The 24,574-nt window shown below is 36.3% G+C and overlaps 2 protein-coding genes across 2 annotated transcripts; one reads left to right on the forward strand and one right to left on the reverse strand.

Moving 5' to 3' along the window:
• The first annotated feature begins 702 nt into the window (after positions 1–702).
• Positions 703–5,016, forward strand: LOC130804350 (E3 ubiquitin-protein ligase DIS1-like). Its single transcript, XM_057668762.1, has 5 exons — positions 703–940; positions 1,350–1,426; positions 2,593–2,823; positions 3,677–4,063; positions 4,408–5,016. The coding sequence occupies exons 3-5, from the start codon at positions 2,602–2,604 to the stop codon at positions 4,726–4,728; spliced, it is 930 nt and encodes a 309-aa protein (XP_057524745.1). The 5' UTR covers positions 703–940; positions 1,350–1,426; positions 2,593–2,601; the 3' UTR covers positions 4,729–5,016.
• Positions 5,017–12,671: 7,655 nt separating this feature from the next.
• Positions 12,672–18,569, reverse strand: LOC130804253 (uridine 5'-monophosphate synthase-like). The gene is made up of 7 exons (XM_057668631.1): positions 17,960–18,569; positions 16,882–17,206; positions 15,263–15,346; positions 14,646–14,728; positions 14,470–14,557; positions 13,607–13,861; positions 12,672–13,059 (listed from the first exon to the last, which is right to left on the reverse strand). The coding sequence occupies exons 1-7, from the start codon at positions 18,415–18,417 to the stop codon at positions 12,931–12,933; spliced, it is 1,422 nt and encodes a 473-aa protein (XP_057524614.1). The 5' UTR covers positions 18,418–18,569; the 3' UTR covers positions 12,672–12,930.
• Positions 18,570–24,574: the final 6,005 nt, after the last annotated feature.

The raw sequence follows: 24,574 nt of genomic DNA on the forward strand, positions 1-24,574 counted from the left end.
ATTTTCAAAAATAAAAATTAATAAAATATATCTAATAAGTCTTGTATGAAAACATCTTGAGATGGATTAGTATAATTATACAAACAGTCTAAATCATTTATATTAAAAAAATTTAAATTACAACTAAACTAATTTTTTTATTTATTTCAATAATTTAAAATTCAATGTTGTTTGACGGTGAAACGATCATTTTGTGGATATATAAAAAATGCTTGTTGAATGAGTCTAGTAGTAGTGGGTGGGTCCCTTTCTTTAATTTGAAATTTGGTTCCAAATTTCCATTTTTCTGTAGCAGTAAACTGCAGCAGGCCCGCTCCTTATGCTATTTCTTCCCCTTTTTTTTTATTAAGACTTGATAAAAAGTACTTTTATATATATATATATATATATATATATATATATATATATATATATAACGAATTTATTGAAAAGGAGTTCAAAATGAAAAGGGTAGGAAGGACTTACACATAAAGATAACTATGAAAAAAATTTTAAAATATTCTTAATTTATAACATAGTATCTTTTTTTATATATGGTAACCAAATAAAATCAAGCAAAAATCCTTTTTCACCCTTCTCATTTTAAAATCCTTCTTATTTAATCATATATATATATATATATATATATATATATATATATATATATATATATATATATATATATATATATATATATATATATATGTTCACATTTATTGTTGAAGTCGTGTTCAACTTTCTTCTCAATTCTCAATCTCATCATCCCAATTCTTATCATTCCAATTATCAAAAAATTAAATTAAATCTTGTTCATGGTCCTCCATTTTCGATTCTCGACCGTCTTTCATTAATTGCTCTTTAATTTTTCTAGGGTTTATCTCTTCCTGTTTCTCTTCTCTTCTCCTCTCCCTATGCTCTTTTTTATTTCAAATTTTCAAATTCCTTCCTCCCTGATTACGAGGTAATTCATCTTCTCATCTATTCTTTCCTTTTTTCTTTATTTCTGGGTTCATGATTTCAGTTCTTGACGATCAGATCATGGGTTTTTGTTTATCATCTGTTTACGTGTTTAAAACACCATCAATTTTCATTTTAATGCATTCTTTTTGACTTGTTATTGCGTAGTTTTGATTCTATTTGTGGTTCTAGCTTTTTTGTGGTCCGCCTAGTATTTTTGTACTACTTCCATTTAATATGGCGTGATTCTTCAAAAAGTTTCTGTCTTTTTCTTATGATTTATTGTTTGTCCATTATATGTGGCGTGATCGTTGTCATATCTATCGAAATTTTGATGTTTATCATAAGGAATTACTTGTTTTTTCTTTGATTTTGATACTCATTGTTGAACTTTTGCTCGTAATTATTTGCAGACAGTGAATCACTATTGATAAACACATTCTAATAAATCAAGGCGCAAAAGGGATTCCAACAGAAGTGAAATTTGCTAGTAGGATCATTCTCCTCTTCTACTTCTACTACTGCCATTTGGTTTTAATTGTGAACCTCTTGTCCTTTTTGTTTGGATTTATAACCCCATTTCTTAAATTCTTTTATACTCCATGCTTGGATGAACATGTTAGCCCATATTTACCACTATTTGAAGTAATTTTTAATTTTTTTTGATTTGGGGACTAGATTGTTCCTGGCCCCCAAGCTTTCTTGAAAGGAGTTTGAGATATTTGTGAATCCTTGAGCGGAGCTTATTTTGATTAGGAAAATTTATGAATATGGTTGGATATTTAGAGCTACAATTTTTGTGGCGTGTTTTAAAAAGTTATCTTGGAATCAGCTTGTAAAGATTTGAATTGTACGTAGGTCTTTGAGGATCTTTTCATATGATCAAAAGCTTGGCAATTGGAATAATATAAATTAATCGTAGTTATTTTTCGAACCCAAGTCAAGCTTTAAGGAATTGCACTGGCAAAATTTGAATTTTGAAAACTTGATCTTGGACACAATCATTTAACTAGTAACTAGTAACTAGTGTTATGTACTGAGGGGTGCAACCTCAAGCTCGAACTTAGCTCAACTCATCATCATTCCATGTATGTCTTTGTATAATTATACTTCATATTGGCAAATTGTCTTTAGTTATCGTTGTCGAGATTAAGAGTAAAATGATTTAGTATTCGAGATTTTTAGGATGTAAACAGCAGTATTGAATTGTTTTTCCCGTTGAAACTACTTGTATGTTTGATGATTATCCATTGAAACGAATTAGAAGACTTGACGGTAGATTTAATACTTGATCTTTTAGGTGGGTCTAGAACATCTTGAGTTTACTATAGGAACATTTTTAGCTATTTCTGTTTTTTCTTTACCTAGGAGTAGTCATTATTCATTAGTAAAACAACTAGAATCATTGCTATTGCTAAAATCTATGTTACTTGAACTCGGGTACTGATGTTGGATACCGGTACGTATCCAAGTGTCGGAGACGTCTAAATATTCAATTCTACGCCTAAAATGAAGTGTCTCAGTGCCAGAACACGGGTATGTGAAGCAAAAAGAAGAGTCCAAGTAACATAGGCTATATATTGTGACCTGTTTTGAGAACACTTTGCATTGTCTAATCTAGAAGGAACATGTGATCAAAATGTTTTTTGCATTCAGCTAAGCTATATGGCTAACAAGATGGCTACCGCAAGTCCATATTTTGATGACATGAGGGGGAAGCCTGAAGTTATTGACCCTCCTTCTAGTGATGATATGGTTGATGTCGTTGAACATGTAATGGATCCGTCACAAAGTGCTACCAAACCAAACCTGACTGTATCTAGCAGTGTTAATGAGCTCCTGGAGTGCCCAGTTTGCCTGACTGCTATGTACCCTCCTATCCACCAGGTGAGGCTATTTCTTATGCTTGCGTATCCGTTGCTGTACTGCTTTCTTGTTTTGGTTTGGACGTTATCAGTGTTTCGTAAATGTAGTTATCAAATTTTCTATATTGAGGGGTTGGGGGAGGGGGTAGGAAAGGGATTAAAACTTATTAGAGAACCAACTACTACTCATCAATCATTGACTTGATCACTTAAGGTATAAGCATTTTGTTCTCCCATTGAAGTGCAAAACAGAAAATTTGCCCTGTACCGCTTTTCGATCTGTTCATACTGAAACCGTGAAACGGTACGGAAATGCAATTCGAAACATTGCATTAATTTTTCTCGATGGCAAATCTTTTCTTTTCTTTTATTTTTCTTTTACTGTTATGGCTGTATCATGGTCTACTTTTTTGATATATGGCTTTTGATTTATAACTAGTGTTATGGTTATATTTTCTACTTATGATCAATGTATTTGGACAATGTCATGACCTATCTTAGTTTCTATTGATTAAATTTCGTTTCCTAAGTATTCGAAACACTAAATTAACGTTTCTCATTCATTTCTCACATTAAATCAAATTTCGTTCATCAAACATTAGTTTGTCATGTGTTATATTCACTTTTTACAAGAGCAATGAAGGTTTTTCCTCTACCTAATACCAATACTCCTTAGATCACTTGAACCATTATTCTAAGATTTTTTGTAACAATTCAAAGTAGGCATTTTTTTTGTGACAGATTGTTTTGCGATAACAATCAATAAAAGTCAAGTTCAATCTCTCATCCATGTTGCTCTTTTTCTACCTAGACCTCTACCTTTTTGTGGTCGTATGTTTAGGTTTTGATTGTTGTTGATTTTTCTTTTGGTGCAGTGTTCAAATGGCCACACAATATGCTCAAATTGCAAGCCCAGGGTGCACAACCGATGCCCAACTTGCCGGCATGAACTTGGTAATATTAGATGCCTTGCTTTGGAGAAGGTGGCTGCATCCCTTGAACTTCCCTGTAAATATCAGAGTTTTGGATGCATTGGCATTTATCCTTACTATAGCAAGCTAAAGCATGAATCACAATGTTCATTTAGACCCTATACATGCCCTTATGCTGGATCAGAGTGCACTGTCATTGGTGATATCCCATACCTGGTTGCCCATCTTAAGGATGATCATAAAGTCGACATGCACAACGGAAGTACATTTAACCATCGTTATGTGAAGTCAAATCCGCATGAGGTTGAAAATGCCACTTGGATGCTTACGGTAAGCTTCTTCTGAATCACGCGATGCAGCCATCAAAACTGATTCTACAATATTTGCATACACACAAAGCAAAACAATTTATGATTTTAAATTTCTGATTTCATCAAATGTGCCACTTGTAATTTGAATCATATTATTCTGGTCTGTCACATGATTCACTAATCTCCTTGTAAATCGCGAATAAAAAAACAAATTATGGTCCATTATGGGCTTTTTAGGTTCATTTTGAGCAAATCGCGAATTCAAAAGGCGAATTAACTGACGAATTATGTTGCACTGCTCCTGTCTATATAGCGTCCTTACGGTTCACAGTTGTAATTTCTTTTCTTTCGTTTGCACTTTAGGTCTTCAGTTGCTTTGGGCAATACTTCTGCCTTCATTTTGAAGCATTTCAGCTTGGTATGGCTCCTGTCTATATAGCGTTCTTACGATTCATGGGAGATGACAATGATGCAAAGAATTACACCTACAGCCTCGAGGTAGGAGGAAATGGAAGAAAGTTAAGCTGGCAAGGGGTGCCTAGGAGCATTAGGGATAGCCATCGCAAAGTCCGGGACAGCTTTGATGGACTCATCATCCAACGGAGTATGGCTCTTTTCTTTTCAGGGGGTGATCGGAAAGAGTTGAAGCTGAGGGTAACCGGAAGAATTTGGAAAGAACAGTAAGTGTAGTCTCCTAGGATGTCCTTTCCTTTGTGTCAACCAGTATCAGTTAGAATTAGATTATGTCCACATGTTGTAGACTTGTATCTGTAGAACTCTTCTCATCGTGTATTTTCGAGTATGTAAAGGGGCAAACACTCTTTGCTGATCTATGCATCACTATTATGATAACGTTAAAAATTGATAATTTTCGGCAAAAATGTTTAAAACACTTGATTATTAGGGGTGTACATTCGGATTTTCAGATAAGATCGAGTATGATATATCGGGTCGAGTTTATTTTGATTCTTATTTTTAAAATACCTTTAAGATTTAAGTTGATTTTATATGCGAGTTATTTGTTGAGTTATATTCAATTTGGGTTAATCGGGTCAATTTTAAACATCTCTATTGATTATCGTGTAGTAGCCATTTGCATGTGAAGCTCCTGTGGAGCAAGGGAAAAAGTGAATACATGCAGAAGAGATATGGCAGCCCACATTAAGGTTTCTGTTCAAGGAATGGCCTTAATGGCTAAGCTGGAAAACGATCTTCGCTTCTGACAATTTATAACGTTCTTGACTTTTCCTCAACAAAAACAATTGTTCATCCTTTTTTCTCCAACTTTCATAATCATCCACATCACCCTTCATAACAAAATTCATTTCTCTTTCTTAGCCATGAAAAAAAAAACTGTTCCGTCCCACTCATATAGCTGAAATTTGAAAAAAAATAAGATCATTTAACAACTTTATCCAAAAACAAGCTTCGTAAAAACTTAATTTTCAAAATAAGCGTCTGTACATCCATACCTAGGCTTGGTATAATCTCGCTCTTACTAACAGCGAATTAAAGCATATGGTCAAAAATTGAGTCAAGCCTTAAGTCGCTGTTAGTAACAGCGACATTAAGGTTGACTGGTCACACCTTAATGGCAAAAAGAGCTTTGTGACTTTTATTGACTTTTATTGAGGCTTGACTCAAACCTTAATGGCAAAATTGAGGCTTGACTCAATTTTTGACTTTTATTGACTTTCTTGTATGAATTAAACTAGCCGTTGTTAAATTGAAAAATAGCCGTTATGAAGTTGAAAATAACCGTTGTAATTATGTTCTACAAATAACTCAATCATTTCCCTACTTCACTGTTTCCAAACTCCATTATTTTTGTTCTAGTTAATCGATTTTGAAGGTAACATAAAGTATTATATTAGTATTATTCTCAATTTATAAATGTTAGTGTTATTCTTGAATGTTTACTTATGTTACTATATCATGTGTTCTGTAGATGTCACAGGAGCATTCTATTGAAGAGCTTTGTGATTGTGATTATAAAGTTGAGAATAATACAGATTGGAGCGACATCGATCCTGGCCATGATTTTGTTGCTTGTCCTTTCTACTTGGTTGAAGGATTAGGTTGCACATACTTTAGATGGATTGCTCCGGAGGGTACCAAATGGGAAAAAGACTTAATAATACGGCTTGAAAAAGAAAAATAAGAGCTTAAAGATGAGGTATTTAATCTCAAGAAACAAATAGATGATATGGCACATAGGAAAAAAGAGACTGAAAGGATTATGAGAAAGTTTAAGAAGCAATCTTAGTTAGCGACGGTGATTTAACTTAACGAATGAACTATGTAATTTGATGTGAATTCGTTGAACATATTTGAAATTGTGTTGAATTTTCGAGAACATTTTCCCTATTTAAACATGATTGTCTGTTTGATTTTGATTAAATTCATACTTAATTCTTGGCGGAATGATTCATCGCCGAAAACTCCGAGTAATTAACATCATTTCATTCATAATAAACATGTGATAATACGATAAACATGTACACATCTACATATATATTACAAAATATACACAACAGTCCACATGTTACAAATATTCAATTTATACAAATGTTCAATATATACTTAATGTCACCTAATGTTCAATATATACAAACAGTATTCTAATGCTAATTCTCCTCCTGTACCCTGTCTAGTTGTGACGGTTTACTACGCCTCCTACGATAGTAAGAGGCCGTCACATAACGCTCGGGTAGGGGAGGTGATTACTGTGATGATGTAGCACCCTGTGAGGACCCGACACCATAGTCGGGGCACGTTAAGTCTACCTCCTCAAGATGAATGTCGACATGATGAGGAGATGACCCGTACTCATCCATAGTGGTGTCGGGCACAGCGACTTCTGGAATGAAGTGCTGAAACTATGTCCCTAGGAGCATGCCTTGGGCAATCTCCCGTACAGGCTCCTCTTGGGTGGAGCTGATGACAGATGCAATGCCCTGTGCCTGCATTAAGACTTAAGTATTAATGAAATGTATAACATGTAAGTTTTATGGATAATAATCAACGTTGATGAATACTTACAAACTGTGTCATCGTCGGTGCTGCGGGAGTGTACTGGGCTGCCGCGATGATACCTCGTGGTTTCATCCATCGACGAGTGATGGAGAGGAACCACGACATGTAATCAGCCGAAGTAGGTGCGCCTACAGCCTCGATCGGCGCACCTTGGGCCAACAGCTCTAACCTGTTCTCCCAACGAGCGACATGGCGCATGTTGATCTCGAGCCAGTTCTTGGGCTCCCGACCCTTACGTTAGCTGTGATGGAGCTCCGCCTCTGTGTCACATGGCGGCGGGATGCCCTGTACCATTCCAAATGGGCGCAATACGCGCTCAGGGAGATGCACTTCGACTATGTCGAAGCAAATCAGAGGTACAGATGCTTTCCACGCCCCTGACAATATGCCTGAGTGCTGAGGCAATGCAGCGTATGCCTCAGCGGGGTAAGGGTCCCATCGAAACTACACGTGAAAATGCAATTAATAAATTATGCAATGTGATAGTTACAAGACAAGTTGTAGTGAAGTTTTTACCTAGTCAACTCGAAATAGATCGAGTTGATCGCGGTAGAACCCCACGCCCGATCCTATGTGGGTCCTTGTACGTCTTTCAAAGGACCACCGCAATCCGTACGGCACATGTGGGGGTGGAAGAATTGGCGGTGCAAATGCACCACGTCCCACACTCCTCATCGGTTGACTAATGAGAATGTGCTTCCACGCCCAAAGATATGAATTACAGATATAAGTAAGTAAACGAAACACAAAAACATTTAATACAAGACAACGTCAAGTACAATAATCAGGGGCCCAACGATCTCCTTCACGTTCTTTCGTGAAGCTTCACACAGTCTCCTGTACAGATAAGCTAGGGCTGCGGAACCCCAGCTGTACCCGAAGATGACCTCCCATGGCGCATCAAGCAACGTCAAGTACAAAAGTTGTACCTTGTTGCCAATCTTGTCGGAGAACAAGACAGCACCAATCAGATATAAGAGATACGCCCTAGCGTATCTCTGAACAGAAGCCTCATCAGCACCTTCAGGGAGGTGCGAGAAGTTCTACGCAAGCCATGTTACACGCAGGCTACTCCCTTTGGCTACCTCTGCGGGAGGTCGGACTTCTAATAATCTATGGACTTTGTCTTGCCTACTTTCAAGTTGGCGTCCAACGGTGCACACGGCAAGTCCCTCGATGGGAAGCTGTGTAAGCACAGCTACGTCAAGTAAAGTGACAGTAGCCTCACCTAGAGGTAGGTGGAAGGTATTGGTCTCCTGGCGCCACCGCTCGACTAAAGCCATGACTAACGCCCAATCAACTCTCCCATACGTGATCAGGTGGAAGTCATAAAACCTCGCTCGCTGAAGGTACGGGATGATCCGAGCGTCAATAGCCCACGGAGCAGAGTCGGGATGTCTGGTGTATATGGTCTCCGTGTCGGACACCTGAACCCAAAGATTGTATTAGCATAAAGTTAAAGTATTAAGGCATATACATTCAAAATACTAAGTTGACTAACCTGGACATCCCATAGTACATTGCTCCTGTGATCCGCCTACATCGTAAGCACACTAGGGTCGCGAGGGCCTGGAGCTGCTGAATCCATCTCTACTGCAATTCAACAATAACTAAGCTGTAGTTATGATTACATGTAAAAACACTTAAGAAATACTCAAATTATTTACTTATGTTATTTATTTGTTTCATAGTCTTTATATTTATATACTCAAATTCAGATACTGTTTACCTTGACGTGCAAGTTCTAGTGTTGTGACCGTCACTACCACACCGTCGACAAGCGTTGCGTCTCCGTGATCCTTCGTCCATCTCGTTGGTGATCCTCCTTGACTTAGGTCCTCCTTGACGTAGGTCTTCCTAGTCCACGAATGCGATCTGGATCGTGTATCACCTCAACACCGGTGTATTGAGGCCATGACCTCTTATCAATCAACGGCAAGAATATGGATTCATATGTATTCACATAGCTCTGGGTCGTGTAGCAGGAGTCACAAAACGCTCATACGATAAGTGTCATTTAATACAAACGGCAAGAACATGAGAACAAGGTAAGTGAATATGGAGGGTTTGTTACAAGAGCATTTCATTTCACTCATATCCACACTTTGTATTTTACCACCCTTGGCGAATCCTTTATTACCACGTCTAGTCTTAACTTGAAAAAGGCCTCGTCTGTAGTCAAATGCGACGATTTCATGGTAGTTTCCCTTCTTAGTGTTACGGGTGATAATTCTTGTGGCATGTGAAGTGTACTTATTTCCCCCAATTAGCCATGCATTTGCATTCTCGCGTCTTTTACACATATCACCAACTTTATCAATCCAAAAAAGAGCTTCTCGCTTAGCAACACCAATGGCCTTCAATCCCTCGATGACCTTATGTGGTTGTCTTTGCTCTACAGTCCTTCCATACATCTTCTTCAACTTCACATTACCCATTTGAGGGATGAAGTTACATAACAAATGCCGCAAGCAAAACCTATGTTGGGCATTTGGAGGTTGCCATTCCGGCTCCTCCATGGTTGCTAGAATGCCCGCATGTCTATCGGAAATAACACATAAACCTGGACTATGCATCACATGCTTACGAACACACGCCATAAACCAAGACCACGCGGCTATGCATTCTTTCTTGACCAAAGCAAAGGCAAGCGGGATGATTCCCTTGTTCCCATTTTGAGCAATCGCAGTTAACAATGTATGGCGATACTTACCATACAAATGTGTTCCGTCAATGGCAATAAGGGGTTTGCAATACTTGAACCCCTCAATACTAGGTTTAAAAGCCTAGAACACACGTTGGAAAGTTCTAATACTAGGACGGACGTACACACCGACATCATTATCTTCCTTAAAGAACCACTCAACTACAGTCCCGGGGTTAGAAACTTGCAATGCTTTCAAGAAGCATGGAAGAAGAGGATAAGAATCTTCCCATGTACCATAGATGAAGAGAAGGGCTTGCTATTTAGCACACCATGCTCGCTTATAGGTCACTTCGACACCAAATTAGTCTTTCACCTTTTGTCGCACGACAGATACCTTAATTGATGGGTCTTCAGCAACACAATTTCTAATAAGATTGTTAATCACGGAAGATGTCAAATGAATGTGTCCAGCTGACACATTTTCAGTACTTAATACACAACCCCCATGCTTCTCTTTATATGTAACAATCTCCCATGAAGGTGAATAGGAGCTCTTCCTAGCCCTAAGCCTCCAAGCACACCCTCTCTTACACTTCAAGGTGAGCACGGTTTTATTTGAAGTCTCAGTTCGGTACTCAACGTTCCTACGAATATGATACAATCTAACAGCATCCAACAACGCATCCTTTTTATCAAACATCATACCCTTTTGAAACTCTCCTTCATCAGTGTAGGTTGTATCAAAATCCCAAGACCTCCAAGAGTTGTCCTCAACGTGTTCATCTATAGGGGGAACTAGTACATAAGGTGTAGGAGCAATGATTGTTGGAATGTTGTCTAAGCTCATGTCATTAGCTAGAGCCACCTTGTCAACACCCACATCATCCTCAGAAGGAGCTTCTACGAATTCATTACTCTCACTATTAACATCACCCCAAGGCTCATTTGTATCTTCTAAGTTAAAAGTATCATCATTTTAGACTTGAATTTGAAGTTCATTGGGTTCATTAGAAGGATAAGAGGAAGATGTCATAAAGGGATTTTGGGTTTCTTGGGTAGGGAAGAGCGTATGAGAAGGAGCAGAAGAAGTTACATTCAGGAATGCATTTGTTTCCACAACATTGACATCTTGATTCCCTAGGGGTACCTCTTCTACATATAACTCTAAAGAAGGAATAAAGGTAGACTTTGAATACTCCCACATTGCATCTATAGCCTCCTCACCCTCAACCAGAAAAGCTAACAAATCTCCACTCATATTGTACTTAAAACGTACATTAACAGTACTTCTTGTAGTGTCAATGCCAATCTCAGAGCATATAAAATGTTTAAATTCATTCAAATCCACGTTTGAGTTGCATGCAAACAGTTTACGTCTTCCCCCAACATACTTAACATTGTTACTACTTGATCGAATTGAACCATTCCAAAAGCATACAACAGTCACACGAAATGAAGCCATTTCTAAAACAATACGTACAAAATCAACATCACCATCAAGTTCATAAATATATACTACATAACAACATTGATTAAATTTAGGTTTTGCATTCAAACATTCTCTACATTAAACTAAAACATTTTCTACATTAAATTCATGAACAAACAACCTCAATATGAAGATCATGGCAAATAACAAGTACATTTGACATATTCATAGAGTATAAGTTTAAATGACCACCATAAATGACATACATTTTAAAATCAACAAGAACTAAAAAATTTATAATAAAAACGTACCTTAATAGGCTGTAGATCAAGAAGAAGTACTAAATTGCAAGTTTAAGAACCTGCATTTATGTGAAAGTTCATGAACATTTTGTGAACCCTAATTTCGAAAATGGAAAAAAACACAAAAAAAAATAGTACCTTAAGTGAACATAGGAAGATGACAGAACTAATTAGGAGTACAAACTTGAAATTTGATGAGATTAATTGAAGGATTGAAGTTGATTTTAATGGTGGAAAGAAGAGGGAGATCTCGTAGGTTTCGAAAATGCAATGAAGAAGTAAACTGAAATGAGGAAGAAGGAAAGCTGGAAAATATAACTCGTATTAAGTCTCTGTTAGTAACAGCGACTTAAGGAGTTGACTGGTCAACTCTATAAGTCGCTGTTACTAACAGCAAATTTACCCTTTACTAAATTTTTGACCATTTACATAAATTCACTGTTAGTAAGAGCGATTTTACACCAAGCCTAGGTTTGGATGTACGGACATTTATTTTGGGAATAAAGTTTTTACGAAGCTTGTTTTTGAAATAAAGTTATTAAATGATCTTATTTTTTTCAAATTTTCTCATATAGCTTTATTGTTAAATGGCCAAGAAATTAGAAATTGGGCTAAATTAGTAAGATATTTAGAAATGGGAGATAATATGGTGAATACAAAAGGTGGGGTCAAATCAAAAAATAAAAAGGCAAATTTATTGGACGGATTAAAATAAAAAATTAAATAATTTTGAGTGCTCTTTATTCTCTCTTTCTAACTTTCTTACTCCCATCACATCACCACTCTCATATTCCCGTTTTGTTGATTATTTTTTTGGTATAATCATTGTTGGTAAAATTGGCACATCAATAATTCCTAAATCCTAAAATAAGAACAAATTCTTGTAAATACAAATGAGCAAAAGTCATTCAAAAGGACCTAAAATCAATTCCAAGTACATAAAATTTAGCGAGAAATTTGAAACAAAAATTCACAATTAGTTGTCTATCACTTATTAGCTATAATTTCATTTACAGTCGTATTTTGATCAAGATTTTGTAAATTTAAAATTATTCATATTTTCGTAGTAGCTTGATTTAATCAACTCAAACTCAGAACTAATCATACTCATTCATGACTTTTTTTTAAATCTCATTTGTCAAATTTAAAAAAAATTCAAACCACAGTTACTGATGCTAAGCAAAAACTGTAGCAAATTGAAGATTTTGACTCATATTAACAAAACTTTTGATTTAAATCATAGAAGTATGAGAATTCCTCATCAATGATTCAGCTCTATTTCCAGACCATTTGGGTCTATACTTCTACTGAGTACATATAATTCATAAACAATACTATATTTGAATCAAACCGATTTCAATAACCATTTGGTCTCGTTGTTGAATCTTTCGATCTTTCTCAAACGAAGTTACAGGTTTATGGATACGTCTGCCCACAAAAACGCAAAACCGAGTTAAACAGACATGTTAGTCTTATGAACACCTCGCCAAATATGCATTCCATCCTTGAAGTCGGTATTCACGAGCAGCCTCTGCAGGATTTGCTGCTTTAATGATTCCACGGCCAACAATGATTATATCACTGCCTCTATCACAGATGACCTGCGAATGCAACCAGTACAGTTTATACCACAGGTCTCACAGATTTATCGAAAAGATTATGATGTACCCCATCCATTCCCCTGAGTTTGCTCCATTGATCCATTTTTATCCGTCCCATTTGATTTGATACAACTTTTTTAATGAGAATGGACCCGAACACTTTTTTTAATTCACTCCCACACATTGCTTCTTTCTTTTAATAATTTCCAAACAATTCAAGTTTTGTTTTTGTGTCATTCACCCAACAATTAAGTTACTCCTTAATCTTTGTGTCAAAGTCTTATGTTACCTGGACTCGAGTACTGATGTTGGATACTGGTACAGTACGTGTCCAAGAGTCGATGCGTCTAAATATTCAATTTTAAACCTAAAATGAAGTGTCTAAGTGCAATACCAATGTCCCAGTATCAAGGATCAGACACAGGTATGCAAAGCAAAATAAAGAGTCTGAGTAACATAGTTGGTAGCAAACTCTTTGTAAGCTGCAATATAAAATCACTCTTAGCATTTCAATATTCAAGCCAGATGATAAAAGAAGAGAACATACTGAATATGGAGTATTGTACTGCTGACCAAGGGCATCACCACCAGTCACCATTTGGACACCAGGTGTAGCATGAATAAGAGCTGGATTGAGTGCGCCACATTTCCAAGATGCTGGATTCACTGAAATAAAACCTATGACAAAATCTGGGTGGTCCTCAGCTATCTTCACTGCTGCTTCTGTGTAACTTCCAGTTGCAAGGTTACCAGCAGAACTCATTTCAGCCAACAACAACAAACCCCTTCCCCGAGGCAAGCCCTGAAATATAAGACTATGTCTCGTCTAGCTTGCAACAATTCTCAAAACACACGTTTTTAATTGCTAATATCGTTGGTTATACATAAGTTGAAATCATGAAAAATTATTGAGAGGAATCTAACAAGATCCCAAATGCAATGTTTCTTTTACGGGGGTGTTTGGCAAAGTGGTTTATTGAGCACTTTTAGATTATTTACATACAAATAGAGGGTTGAGTGGTCAAACCAGCCAATGTTAATGTTAGGTAAAATATATTGATATGAATAAACTATTTTTGAACAAGCTACTCATAGCAGCGGATTCAAAATCAGTTGGTCAAACCTGTTAATAAGATAAGTCGACCAAATCAGCCACTTTAATCAGCTATCAGCTTTTTGCCAAACATCCTCGAAATAAATATTTCACTAATAAAAGGTCAAAGTAAAACTTGTAAATAAGGTAAAAGTTAAAGTGTTGCACGTAAAACGAAAACGTAGGTCTAGATTATGTATAAACATTATTCGTATTACCTAAAATGACATTGAATTGAGAGTTCATCCCCAACTCACGCAGCGGTTCATAAAGGCTATGCATATCATGTTCCAAGAAATAGATTCTATAGAGAATACCTTCAACTTTAGTCCATCAACAATTCTAGGGCCTGAGACAATGTGAGCATTGATTATGTCAGCCCAATCCAATATGTGATAGACACCTCTGAAACAGAGAAAGTGGTAAGTTCAGAAGATGCTTAGGACGGAAGAAGGCTATCTTTGTAACACAATAAAATAGATCTGATTCTTACCCTTCATACTGCATTGTTACTGTATTGCCAATGTCAGCGAATTTACGATCCTCAAAGATAAGGAAATTGTGCTTGTCTGCAATCTGTAAATTCCATCAACCAAAGAAAAAAACGGCTGCACAGGAAGTAAGAAGTGGCATATAAAAAAAAGAAAAGAGAAAACACTTCATATGTGGAATCAGAAATCAACGTTCGTGCATTCTACTTCAAAGGAGAATTGTAACAAAAAAGAAAGGTTGCTTTTTGTAAGGGAAATCTGCTCTATGCATAGGAAAAAGCATATATATCGTCGCGATTTCAAGTATGGGGCATGTCGCGGTGTTACTACTCGTTTGTAGATATCTTCAGTTCAGTGTTTCTCTATAGTGTTCGTTTGAGCAATCAGTGGTAGAGTTGAAGGTTTCTCTTGAAAAATATCACTAAAGCCAATAATTTTAGTTGACTGCTCCTAAAATTACAATGCACCAAGATATTGATCCAGTGCAGAGACACTGCCACATTAGTAGCTTGTTACGAAGTGTTCCAGGTGATGGTACATGGCATTAAAGGCAACAAATGTGGGGCAAATTGAATAAACAAGAATCCATTAAAAAAATCTATTTAGGATCATAACATACCGAGCGAAGTTTCAAACCAAAGTCTGGGGTGAAATCAGGCAATATATCAACATGAGTCTTTAGTAAACAGATTTCTGGTCCAACCTGCAACACAGTTCACAAAATAGTCAAGTCCAGTTAAATCCATTTGAAAACATTTAGGGGGTGTTAGGTATAAAAGTAGTAATGGTAATGGAAAGGTAACAAATGACAAGAGCTAAGGGTAATAGTAAATGTTACTGTTGTTAGTTGTTTGGTGTAAAAATGAAAAGGAAACACTTAACAATTTACTTCTTCTCTTGCTATAGTTGCACAACTCCATTAATCAAACCAACATCTATCCATACACTACCATCACCATCACCACCACCACAACAACCATGGTCCCGCCGCACAAACTGCCGCGTCAATCAATTTGCAAATTTCACACTGAAAATTTATAGTACTAAAAATGCCCTAAAAATCCATTAAAATTAATTTTTTGCTTCTTGCTTGTTCATGAAAATGCTCATATCTTAATCATCAATGGCGTCGTTGATAGTGGTGTCATAGACGCCTAATAATCTGAATTGTACTTTAGTATTCAGCCATTGAAGAGATTTAAGAAGAAAAGGAAGAAATTAGGATATATGTAAAAGGGATAGATCTGGAAGATCGGGTTCGGAAAATTAAGGGAGAGGAGAGAGAATGTATGACCATGAATTTCAGATCTAGCTTTGAGAAGAAGATGAAGAGATCAATTTTTAGTTTACACATCAAAACTGAGGGAAGAAATACAAAGAGTAGCATAGGGTATTTGTTACCAGTGATACATGAAGAGAAACAAAATAACGGGAACTATTTATGGTTGATAACGGAATCAATTGACAGATCTTTATAATAAACAGAGGGTAAGGTTAACGGATTATGAATCTGTTTCTGACCCTCCATATTTTGGTAACTAAACACCCCCTTAAGATGTATATGAACAACAGAGAAAGACCTTGCAATTTACTAATTATGAGAAATTCAGACAATATTAAGTTCGACTATACACGTGATGCACATCAACATCAAGAAAATCATTTAATGGAGAGTTACCTTGGCATTCAGTTACAAAGCATTGATTCAACTCGATCCATGAATAGGAATGGGAATGTGAACACGGATGCAACATGAAATCTACCAAGAAAATCATATTGTGAAGATTTACGAAGTTTTGATTCAACTTGATCTACAGATAGGAGCGAGAACGTGAATGCTATACACAGCATAGAGTCCTTCAGAAACAATTAGATATGGGACAAATCATGTATAGAAGTTAAATTTAAGTTCGGGCTCTTAGGGCCTAGGGGTGTGTTTTGAGGCTTCGGCCAACTTATCAATAAACTTTGGCTCCAAACTTTCTTATTTTCTTCTTTGTAAACAAGTATTCTCCTAACACTTTGAGGTAGAGAAAAATCCAGATAAAACTACTGAAGAATATGAAGTCAATTATGTGTATTCTCTTGAAAAATATGTTTCATGGCAAAATTCAAAACAAACTTTAGATTTCACACATTAAGCCCAGATATTCCACCAAATATATAATCTAAGATAGTCATCATATTTTTACAATAGATAGCAACAAACACAAGAATCTAAAGGCAAGAGATATTCACCTCATCAGCCAGGGCAAGTAACTCAGCAGCTGTACTCACATCAGCAGCCAAGCACAAATTGGTCTCTTTTTTCACCATTATCTCAAACAATCTTCTTCCAGTCTCATTCTTTGCTAATTTGGCTCTTTCTCCATAATCCAACTTTAATATTTCAAGCTTGCTATTCCCAATATTTTTGTTCTCTTCAAGGAACTTCAACACCATTTTTTCTGTTTCTTCTTCCACCTTACCCAATCGTCTTAAAACTCCAACCATCTCACTGAGCTTCAACAAAGAGTGCAATCTTATCCCGTTCTCCGCTAAATTTTCTCTTCCTCCCTGTTCCCTGTCACCATTTACATGCGCATCAGCTATCAACAAAAAATGTACACACCTCCTTTGAACCTGATACTTAACATAGCATCTGATAATGGACACTATGAAATTGATTCTTATTTACGATGAAATTTCATATGATCATGCGTCAATTGAAAACAAACGTCTTTGTTATAGGGTTAGGCTGTGTACATCCGACCCGGAAACCCCACTTATGTAGGAGCCATATTATGGTGTTGGGGCAATAAAATGTTCTCAAAAGAAAAATGAGCACAAAACCCAAGGAGATTCTAAGCATGTTCAACGCCTTTAATCATACAGGACCTCGAAAAATTGGAGGTTTCAATATAAAATTATGTACGTATATGTTAAGTGTTTAAAAATACAAAATTATTAGAAAAATATCATTAACTTTTGAAATCCCACAAGGCTTTGAATTTTTCCATTTTTGATCTGCCCCCTAACAGTTAATTTTTACATACAGCTAAACAGAAGAAAAACACTATTATTACTACATTAGAACGTTTCCGACTTTGAGGTAGTAAACCCAAATAAATTAAGTCAATTATCCATCTGTTTATTGAATCCACAACCGGAAAATGTAACAATATGACAAGTTTTTCCATCCAGAATAACATCTTATAGAAACTTTCATAAAATTTGCAAACATTTCAAATTCAAAAGAAAATTCAAAATGAATAAAACCAGGCAATCAAGTAAACAAAACACAAGAGCATAATTTATATAAAAAAGGAAAAGCAACCTATCAATCAAGACAACGGCATCAGTAACATTAAGACCAGAATGACGCAAAGGAGCGGCAGTTTCAAGAACAGAAGCACCACTAGTTACAAGGTCTTCAATAATTAGGCACGTTTGCGAAGGGCGAAAAACACCTTCAATGGCTTTTCCAGTTCCATAAGACTTAACCTCTTTGCGACGCATTAACATGGGAATGTTATTATAGACAGAAACTACAGTAGCAATTGGAAGAGCTGTGTATGGGACGCCACAAATGACGTCAAAATTGGCGGAAGGGGATGAAGATCGAACGGAAGATATTAGAGTTTGAGAGATTTGAGAGAGGATAGAAGGGTATGATACTATTAAACGGAGGTCTATGTATACAGGGGATGTTATACCGGATTTCAGCTCGAAATTGCCGAATTTAACGGCGGATATTTCATGGAGTTTGAGGATTAGGGACTTCATTGATGCCATTGTTGGAACTTGGATTGGAGAAAGAAAGTGAGTGAGAAGAGAAGATAGAGTTGGGAGGGGAATGTAATGGTGTTTTCCAAGTGCGAATCAGCGCAATTTCATAAATTCTATTTGGGAAAGAAAATTCTTCAACTTTTTTTTTTAATGTTTTAATGCAACAATTTAATCGTAAAAATTTAATAGACCTCTCTGATATTTTTTTATAAAACACTTTCAACTAAAATTCAACATCCAAATAATATTAAGTTGAATTTAATCTTCAAAATAAGTCGATAAATATCAATTTTAAACTCTTAGTTGAATTTTTGTTCGTAAATTTTCAAAGAGGAATAAAAATTTAGACATTCACACCCACAAAAACTAAAATTAAAAATAAATATTATTATTAAACTAAAATTAAATTATTAATCATTAAATTAAAAATTATTTAAAAAATCAGAAAATTGACCTAGTCGCACAAAATGTGCTATTGGACCTAGGCTAGTCCGATTGCACATTTTGTGTGACTGGGTCCATTATCCAATTTTTTTAAATTAGTATTTTTAGTTTAGTTATTATTAATAATTTGTAGTTTAATGATAATAATAATTTTTTATTTTATAAGGAAAATGAATTTAAGGGCATTTTTTATAATTTTATTTTAAAAAGGATAACGACATAATAAAAATAGTGGTGCCATTTAAGAAGTAGGATATTTTATTATTATTTACTCATTTACTACTCCATTCCTTTCTTAAAAATTGCTCTAAGAAAAATAAAATTTTTTAGATGATGAATGCATTATTTTATTGAATAATAAATTTTATAGAGAAAAAGTAGAGACCATAAAAATTAAAAAATATTAAAATAAATTTAATAGAAAAATATGAGACCATAAATATTAAAAAATGTTTAAAAAAATTTAGAGAGAACCATGCACGAGTATAAAAAAAATGAAGTTAGTGGAGTACTTTTTAAATTATATTTTAACAGGCGAAAATTTGAAAAAAAATAAGACTTTTTAATAACTTTATTCAAAAAACAAGTTTCGTTTAAACTTTTATCCCAAAATAAGCGTCCTTGGCTCCAAAGTTAAGCTTGGTGTATATTCGCTGTTACTAACAGCGAATTAAAAGAAATGGTCAAAAAATTAGTCAAGTTTAAAGTCGTTGTTACTAACAGCGAACAATAGCAAACCTGGTCAAACCAGGTCAAACATTTGTTCGTTGTTACACTGTTAATAACAGCGAACACAGGCTTGATCTGGTTTGACCTGCTGCTTTTAACAGCGAACAAATGTTTGACTTTTATTGACTTTTTTGTATGATTTAAACTAGCCGTTGTAAAATTAAAAAATAGCGCTTATGAAGTTGAAAATAGTCATTCTTATTATGTTCTATAAATAACTCCATCATTTCCCTACTTCATTGTATCCAAACTCCATTATTCTTGTTCTACTTAATCGATTTTGAAGGTAACATAAAGTATTATATTAGTATTATTCTCAATTTATAAATGTTAATATTATTTTTGAATGTTTACTTATGTTACTATATCATATGTGTTCTGTAGATGTCATAGGAGCATTCTATTGAAGAGTTTTGTGATTGTGATTATGAAGTTGAGATTAATAATTGGAGCGACATCGATCCTGGCCGTGATTTTGTTGCTTGTCCTTTCTACTTGGTTGAAGGATTAGGTTGCACATACTTTAGATGGATTGCTCCGGAGGGTACCAAATGGCAGAGAGACTTAATAATACGGCTTGAAAAAGAAAAACAAGAGCTTAAAGATGAGGTATTTAACCTCAAGAGACAAATAGATGATATGGCACATAGGAAAAAAAGAGACTGAAGGATTATGAGAAAGTTTAAGAAGCAATCTTAGTTAGCGACGGTGGTTTAACTTAACGAATGAACTATGTAATTTGATATGGATTCATTGAACATGAATGAAATTTTGTTGAATTTTCGAGAGTATTTTCCCTATTTGAATATGATTATCTGTTTGATTTTGATTAAATTCATACTTAATTCTTGGCAGAATGATTCATCGCTGAAAACTCCGAGTAATTAACATCATTTCATTCATAATAAACATGTGATAATACGATAAACATGTACACATCTACATATATATTGCAAAATATACACAACAGTCCACATGTTTCAAATATTCAATATATACAAAACGTTACTAATGTTTAATATATAAAAACAGTATATTAATGCTAATCCTCTTCCTGTACCCTCTCTAACTGTGACGATCTATGACGCCTCCTACGATAGTAAGAGGCGGCCGCATGACGCTTGGGTAGGGGAGGTGATTAATACTGGGATGATCCAGCATCCTGAGAGGACCCGACACCATAGTCGGGGCACGTTAAGTCTACCTCCTCAAGATGAATGTCGGCATGATGAGGAGATGACCCCTGAGCGTCCATAGTGGTGTCAGGCACAACGACTTATGGAATGAAGTGCTGAAACTGTGTCCCTAGAAGTATGCCTTGGGCAATCTTCCGTACAGGCTCCTCCTGGCTGGAGCTGATGACAGCTGCAATGCCCTGTGCCTGCATTCAATTTGGAGTTAATGAAATATAATATGTAAGTTCTATGGATAATAATCAACATGACAGAATACTTACAAACTGTGTCATCGTCGGTGCTGCGGGCGAGTACTGGGCGGCTGGGATGATATCTCGTGGTGTCATCCATCGAAGAGTGATGGAGAGGAACCACGGCATGTAATCCGCCAAAGTAGGTGCGCCTACACCATCAATCGGCGCATCTTGGGCCAACAACTCTAGCCTATGATCCCAATGAGCGATATGTCGCCAGTTGATCTCCAACCAGTTCTTGGGTTCCCGACCCTTGCGTGAGCTGTGATGGAGCTCCGATTCTGTGTCACAAGGCGGTGGGATGCCCTATACCATCCGAAATTGGCGCATTACGCACTCAGGGAGATGCACTTCGACTATGTCGAAGAATATCAAAGGTACAAATGATCTCCACGCTCTGAAAATATCCCTGAGTGCTGAGGCAATGCAGCGTATGCCTCAACGGGGTAAGGGTCCCATCGAAACTACATGTGAAAATGTAATTAATAAATTACGCAATATGATAGTTACAAGACTAGTAACTGAAGCCTTTACCTAGTCAGCTCGAAGTAGATCCAATTAATCGCGATAGAAGCCCACGCCAGATCCTGTGTGAGTCCTTGTACGTCTATCAAAAGACCACCGCGATCCATACGGCACATCTGGTGGTGGAAGAATTGGTGGCGCAATTCCACCACGTCCCACAGTCCTCATCAGTTGCCCAATGAGAATATGTTCCCACGCCCAAAGCTATTAATTACAGATATAAGTAAGTAGACGAAACATAAGAACAAATTAAGAAACAAATCAATAACATGTAAAGTTAGTATTACCTGGAGATTAATTAGGGGCCTAGCAATCTCCTTCACGTTCTTCCGTAAAGCGCCACATAGTCTCCTGTACAGATAACCTAGGGCTGCGGAACCCCAGCTGTAGCCGGAAATAACCTCCTATGGCGCATCAAACAACGTCAAGTACAAAAGTTGTACCCTGTTGCCAGTCTTGTCGGAGAACAAGATAGCACCAATTAGATATATTAGCGTATCTCTCAATGGTAACCTCATCAGCACCTTCAGGGAGGTGCGAGAAGTTCTGCGTAAGTCATGTTAAGCGCAACCCACTCCCTTTAGATACCTCTGGGGTAGGTCGGACTCCTAAGGCCCTATGAACTATAGGCAAGAAACGTACGCCCTTCATCACGTTATAGGCAAGAAACGTACACCCTTCATCACATTATTGAATACTTCAGCTAAGTTGGTATTAGTAACACCATACCTATAACCTCCATCATGACATATTGACCATTTACATATATCATCAACTTGATCAATCCAAAAAAGAGCTTCTCGTTTGGCAACACCAATAGCCTTCAATCCCTCGATGACCTTATTTGGTTGTCTTTGCTCTGCAGTCCTACCATACATCTTCTTCAGCTTCACATTACCCATTTGACGGTTGAAGTTACTTAAAAAATGCCGCAAGCAAAACCTATGATGGCCATTTGGAGGTTGCCATTTCGGCTCCTCCATGGTTGCTAGAATGTCCACATGTTTATCAGAAATAACATATAAACCTGGACTATGCATCATATGCTTACGAATACACGCCATAAACCAAGACCACACAGCTATGCATTGTTTCTCGACCAAAGCAAAGGCAAGCGACAAGATTCCCTTGTTCTCATCTTGAGCAATCGCAGTCAATAATGTATGGCGATACTTACCATACACGTGTGTTCCGTCAATGGCAATAAGGGGTTTGCAATACTTGAACCCCTCAATACTAGGTTTAAAATCCTAGAACACACGTTGGAAAGTTCTAATACTAGGACGGACGTACACTCCAACATCATTATCTTCCTTAAAGAACCACTCAACTACAGTCCCGGGGTTAGAAACTTGCATTGCTTTCAAGAAGCGTGGAACGAGAGGATAAGAGTCTTCCCATGTCCCATGGATGGAGAGAAGAGCTTGTTGTTTAGCACACCATGCCCGCTTATAGGTCACTTCGACACCAAATTGGTCTTTCACCATTTGTCGCACCACAGAGACATTAATTGATGGGTCTTCAGCAACACAGTTTCTAATAACATTGTTAATCACGGAAGATGTCCAATGAATATGTCCAGCTGGCACATTTTCAGTACTTAATACACAACCCCCATGCTTCCCTTTATATGTAACAAATTCCTATGTAGATAAATAGGAGCTCTTCCTAGCCCTTAGCCTCCAAGCACACTCCCTCTTACTCTTCAAGGTAAGCACAGTTTGATTTGAAGTCTCAGTTTGGTACTTAACGTTCCTACGAATATGATACAATCTAACAGCGTCCAACAAGGCATCCTTGTTATCAAACATCATACCTTTTCGAAAGTCTCCTTCATCGGTGTAGGTTGTATCACATGCCCAAGATCTCCAAGAGTTGTCCTCAATGTGTTCATCTAGAGGGGGAACTAGTGCATAAGGTATAGGAGCAACGATTGTTGGAATGTTGTCTAAGGTCGTGTCATTAGCTAGAGCCTCCTCATCAACACCTACATCGTCCTCAAAAAGAGCTTCTACGATTTCATTACTCTCACTATTAACATCATCCCAAGGCTCATTTGTATCTTCTAAGTTAATCATATCATGATTTGAAAGTTGAAGGTCAAGTTGATTGGGTTCATTTGTAGGAGAAGAAGACGATGGCAAAATGGGATTTTGGGTTTCATGGGTAGAGAAAGACGTAGGAGAAGGAGTAAAAGAAGTTACATTCAAGACTGCATTTGTTGCTACAACATTGACATTTTGATTCTCTAAGGGTACCTCTTCTACGTATAACTCTAACGATGGAATAGAGGAAGACCTTGAGTACTCCCACATTGCATTTATAGCCTCCTCATCCTCAACCGGAAGAGCTAATAATTCTCCACTCATATTGTATTTAAAACTTACATTAACAGTACTTCTTGTAGTGTCAATCCCAATCTTAGAGCATATAAGATGTTTAAATTCATTCAAATCCATATTTGAGTTGCATGCAAACAATTTACGTCTTCCCCCAACATACTTAATATTGCTACTACTTGATCGAATTGAACCATTCTAAAAACATACAATAGTCATACGAAATGAAGCCATTTCTACAACAATACGTACAAAATCAACATCACCATAAAGTTCATAAGAAAGCAAGTACATTGTTCAACAACCCTCACAACTAGAGTTCACAACATTTAAAAACAAGGAACATTGATTATTGACTGCATAAATATATATACATATATAATTTACAAAATTAGGGTTTGCATTCAAACATTCTCTACGTTAAATTCAAACATTTTCTACATTAAATTCATGAACAAACAACCTTATTATGAAAATCATGGCAAATAACAAGTACATTTGACATATTTATAGAGTTTAAGTATAAATGACCACTATAAATGACATACTTTTTAAAAACAAAAAGAACTAAAAAATTTATAATAAAAAGGTACCTTAATAAGCTGTAGATCACTAAGAAGTAGTAATTTGAAAGTTTATGAATCTGCATTTATGTGAAAGTTGATGAAGAAATATAAAACCTAAATTTTTGAAAAAA

This window comes from Amaranthus tricolor, chromosome 17 (genome assembly GCF_026212465.1).
Source record: "Amaranthus tricolor cultivar Red isolate AtriRed21 chromosome 17, ASM2621246v1, whole genome shotgun sequence".
In the NCBI taxonomy this organism is placed as follows: domain Eukaryota; kingdom Viridiplantae; phylum Streptophyta; class Magnoliopsida; order Caryophyllales; family Amaranthaceae; genus Amaranthus; species Amaranthus tricolor.

Bases quoted from the DNA above. Each gene is read 5' to 3' on its own strand.
- LOC130804350 (XM_057668762.1), top strand. From the start codon at position 2,602: ATGGCTAACAAGATGGCTACCGCAAGTCCATATTTTGATGACATGAGG. The intron at 2,824-3,676 runs GTGAGGCTATTT...CTTTTGGTGCAG, and splicing joins TGTACCCTCCTATCCACCAG to TGTTCAAATGGCCACACAAT. The intron at 4,064-4,407 runs GTAAGCTTCTTC...TTTGCACTTTAG, and splicing joins ATGCCACTTGGATGCTTACG to GTCTTCAGTTGCTTTGGGCA.
- LOC130804253 (XM_057668631.1), bottom strand. From the start codon at position 18,417: ATGGCATCAATGAAGTCCCTAATCCTCAAACTCCATGAAATATCCGCC. The intron at 14,558-14,645 runs GTAAGAATCAGA...TCTCTGTTTCAG, and splicing joins GTAACAATGCAGTATGAAGG to AGGTGTCTATCACATATTGG. The intron at 13,060-13,606 runs GTATGTTCTCTT...TTGCATTCGCAG, and splicing joins AGTACAATACTCCATATTCA to GTCATCTGTGATAGAGGCAG.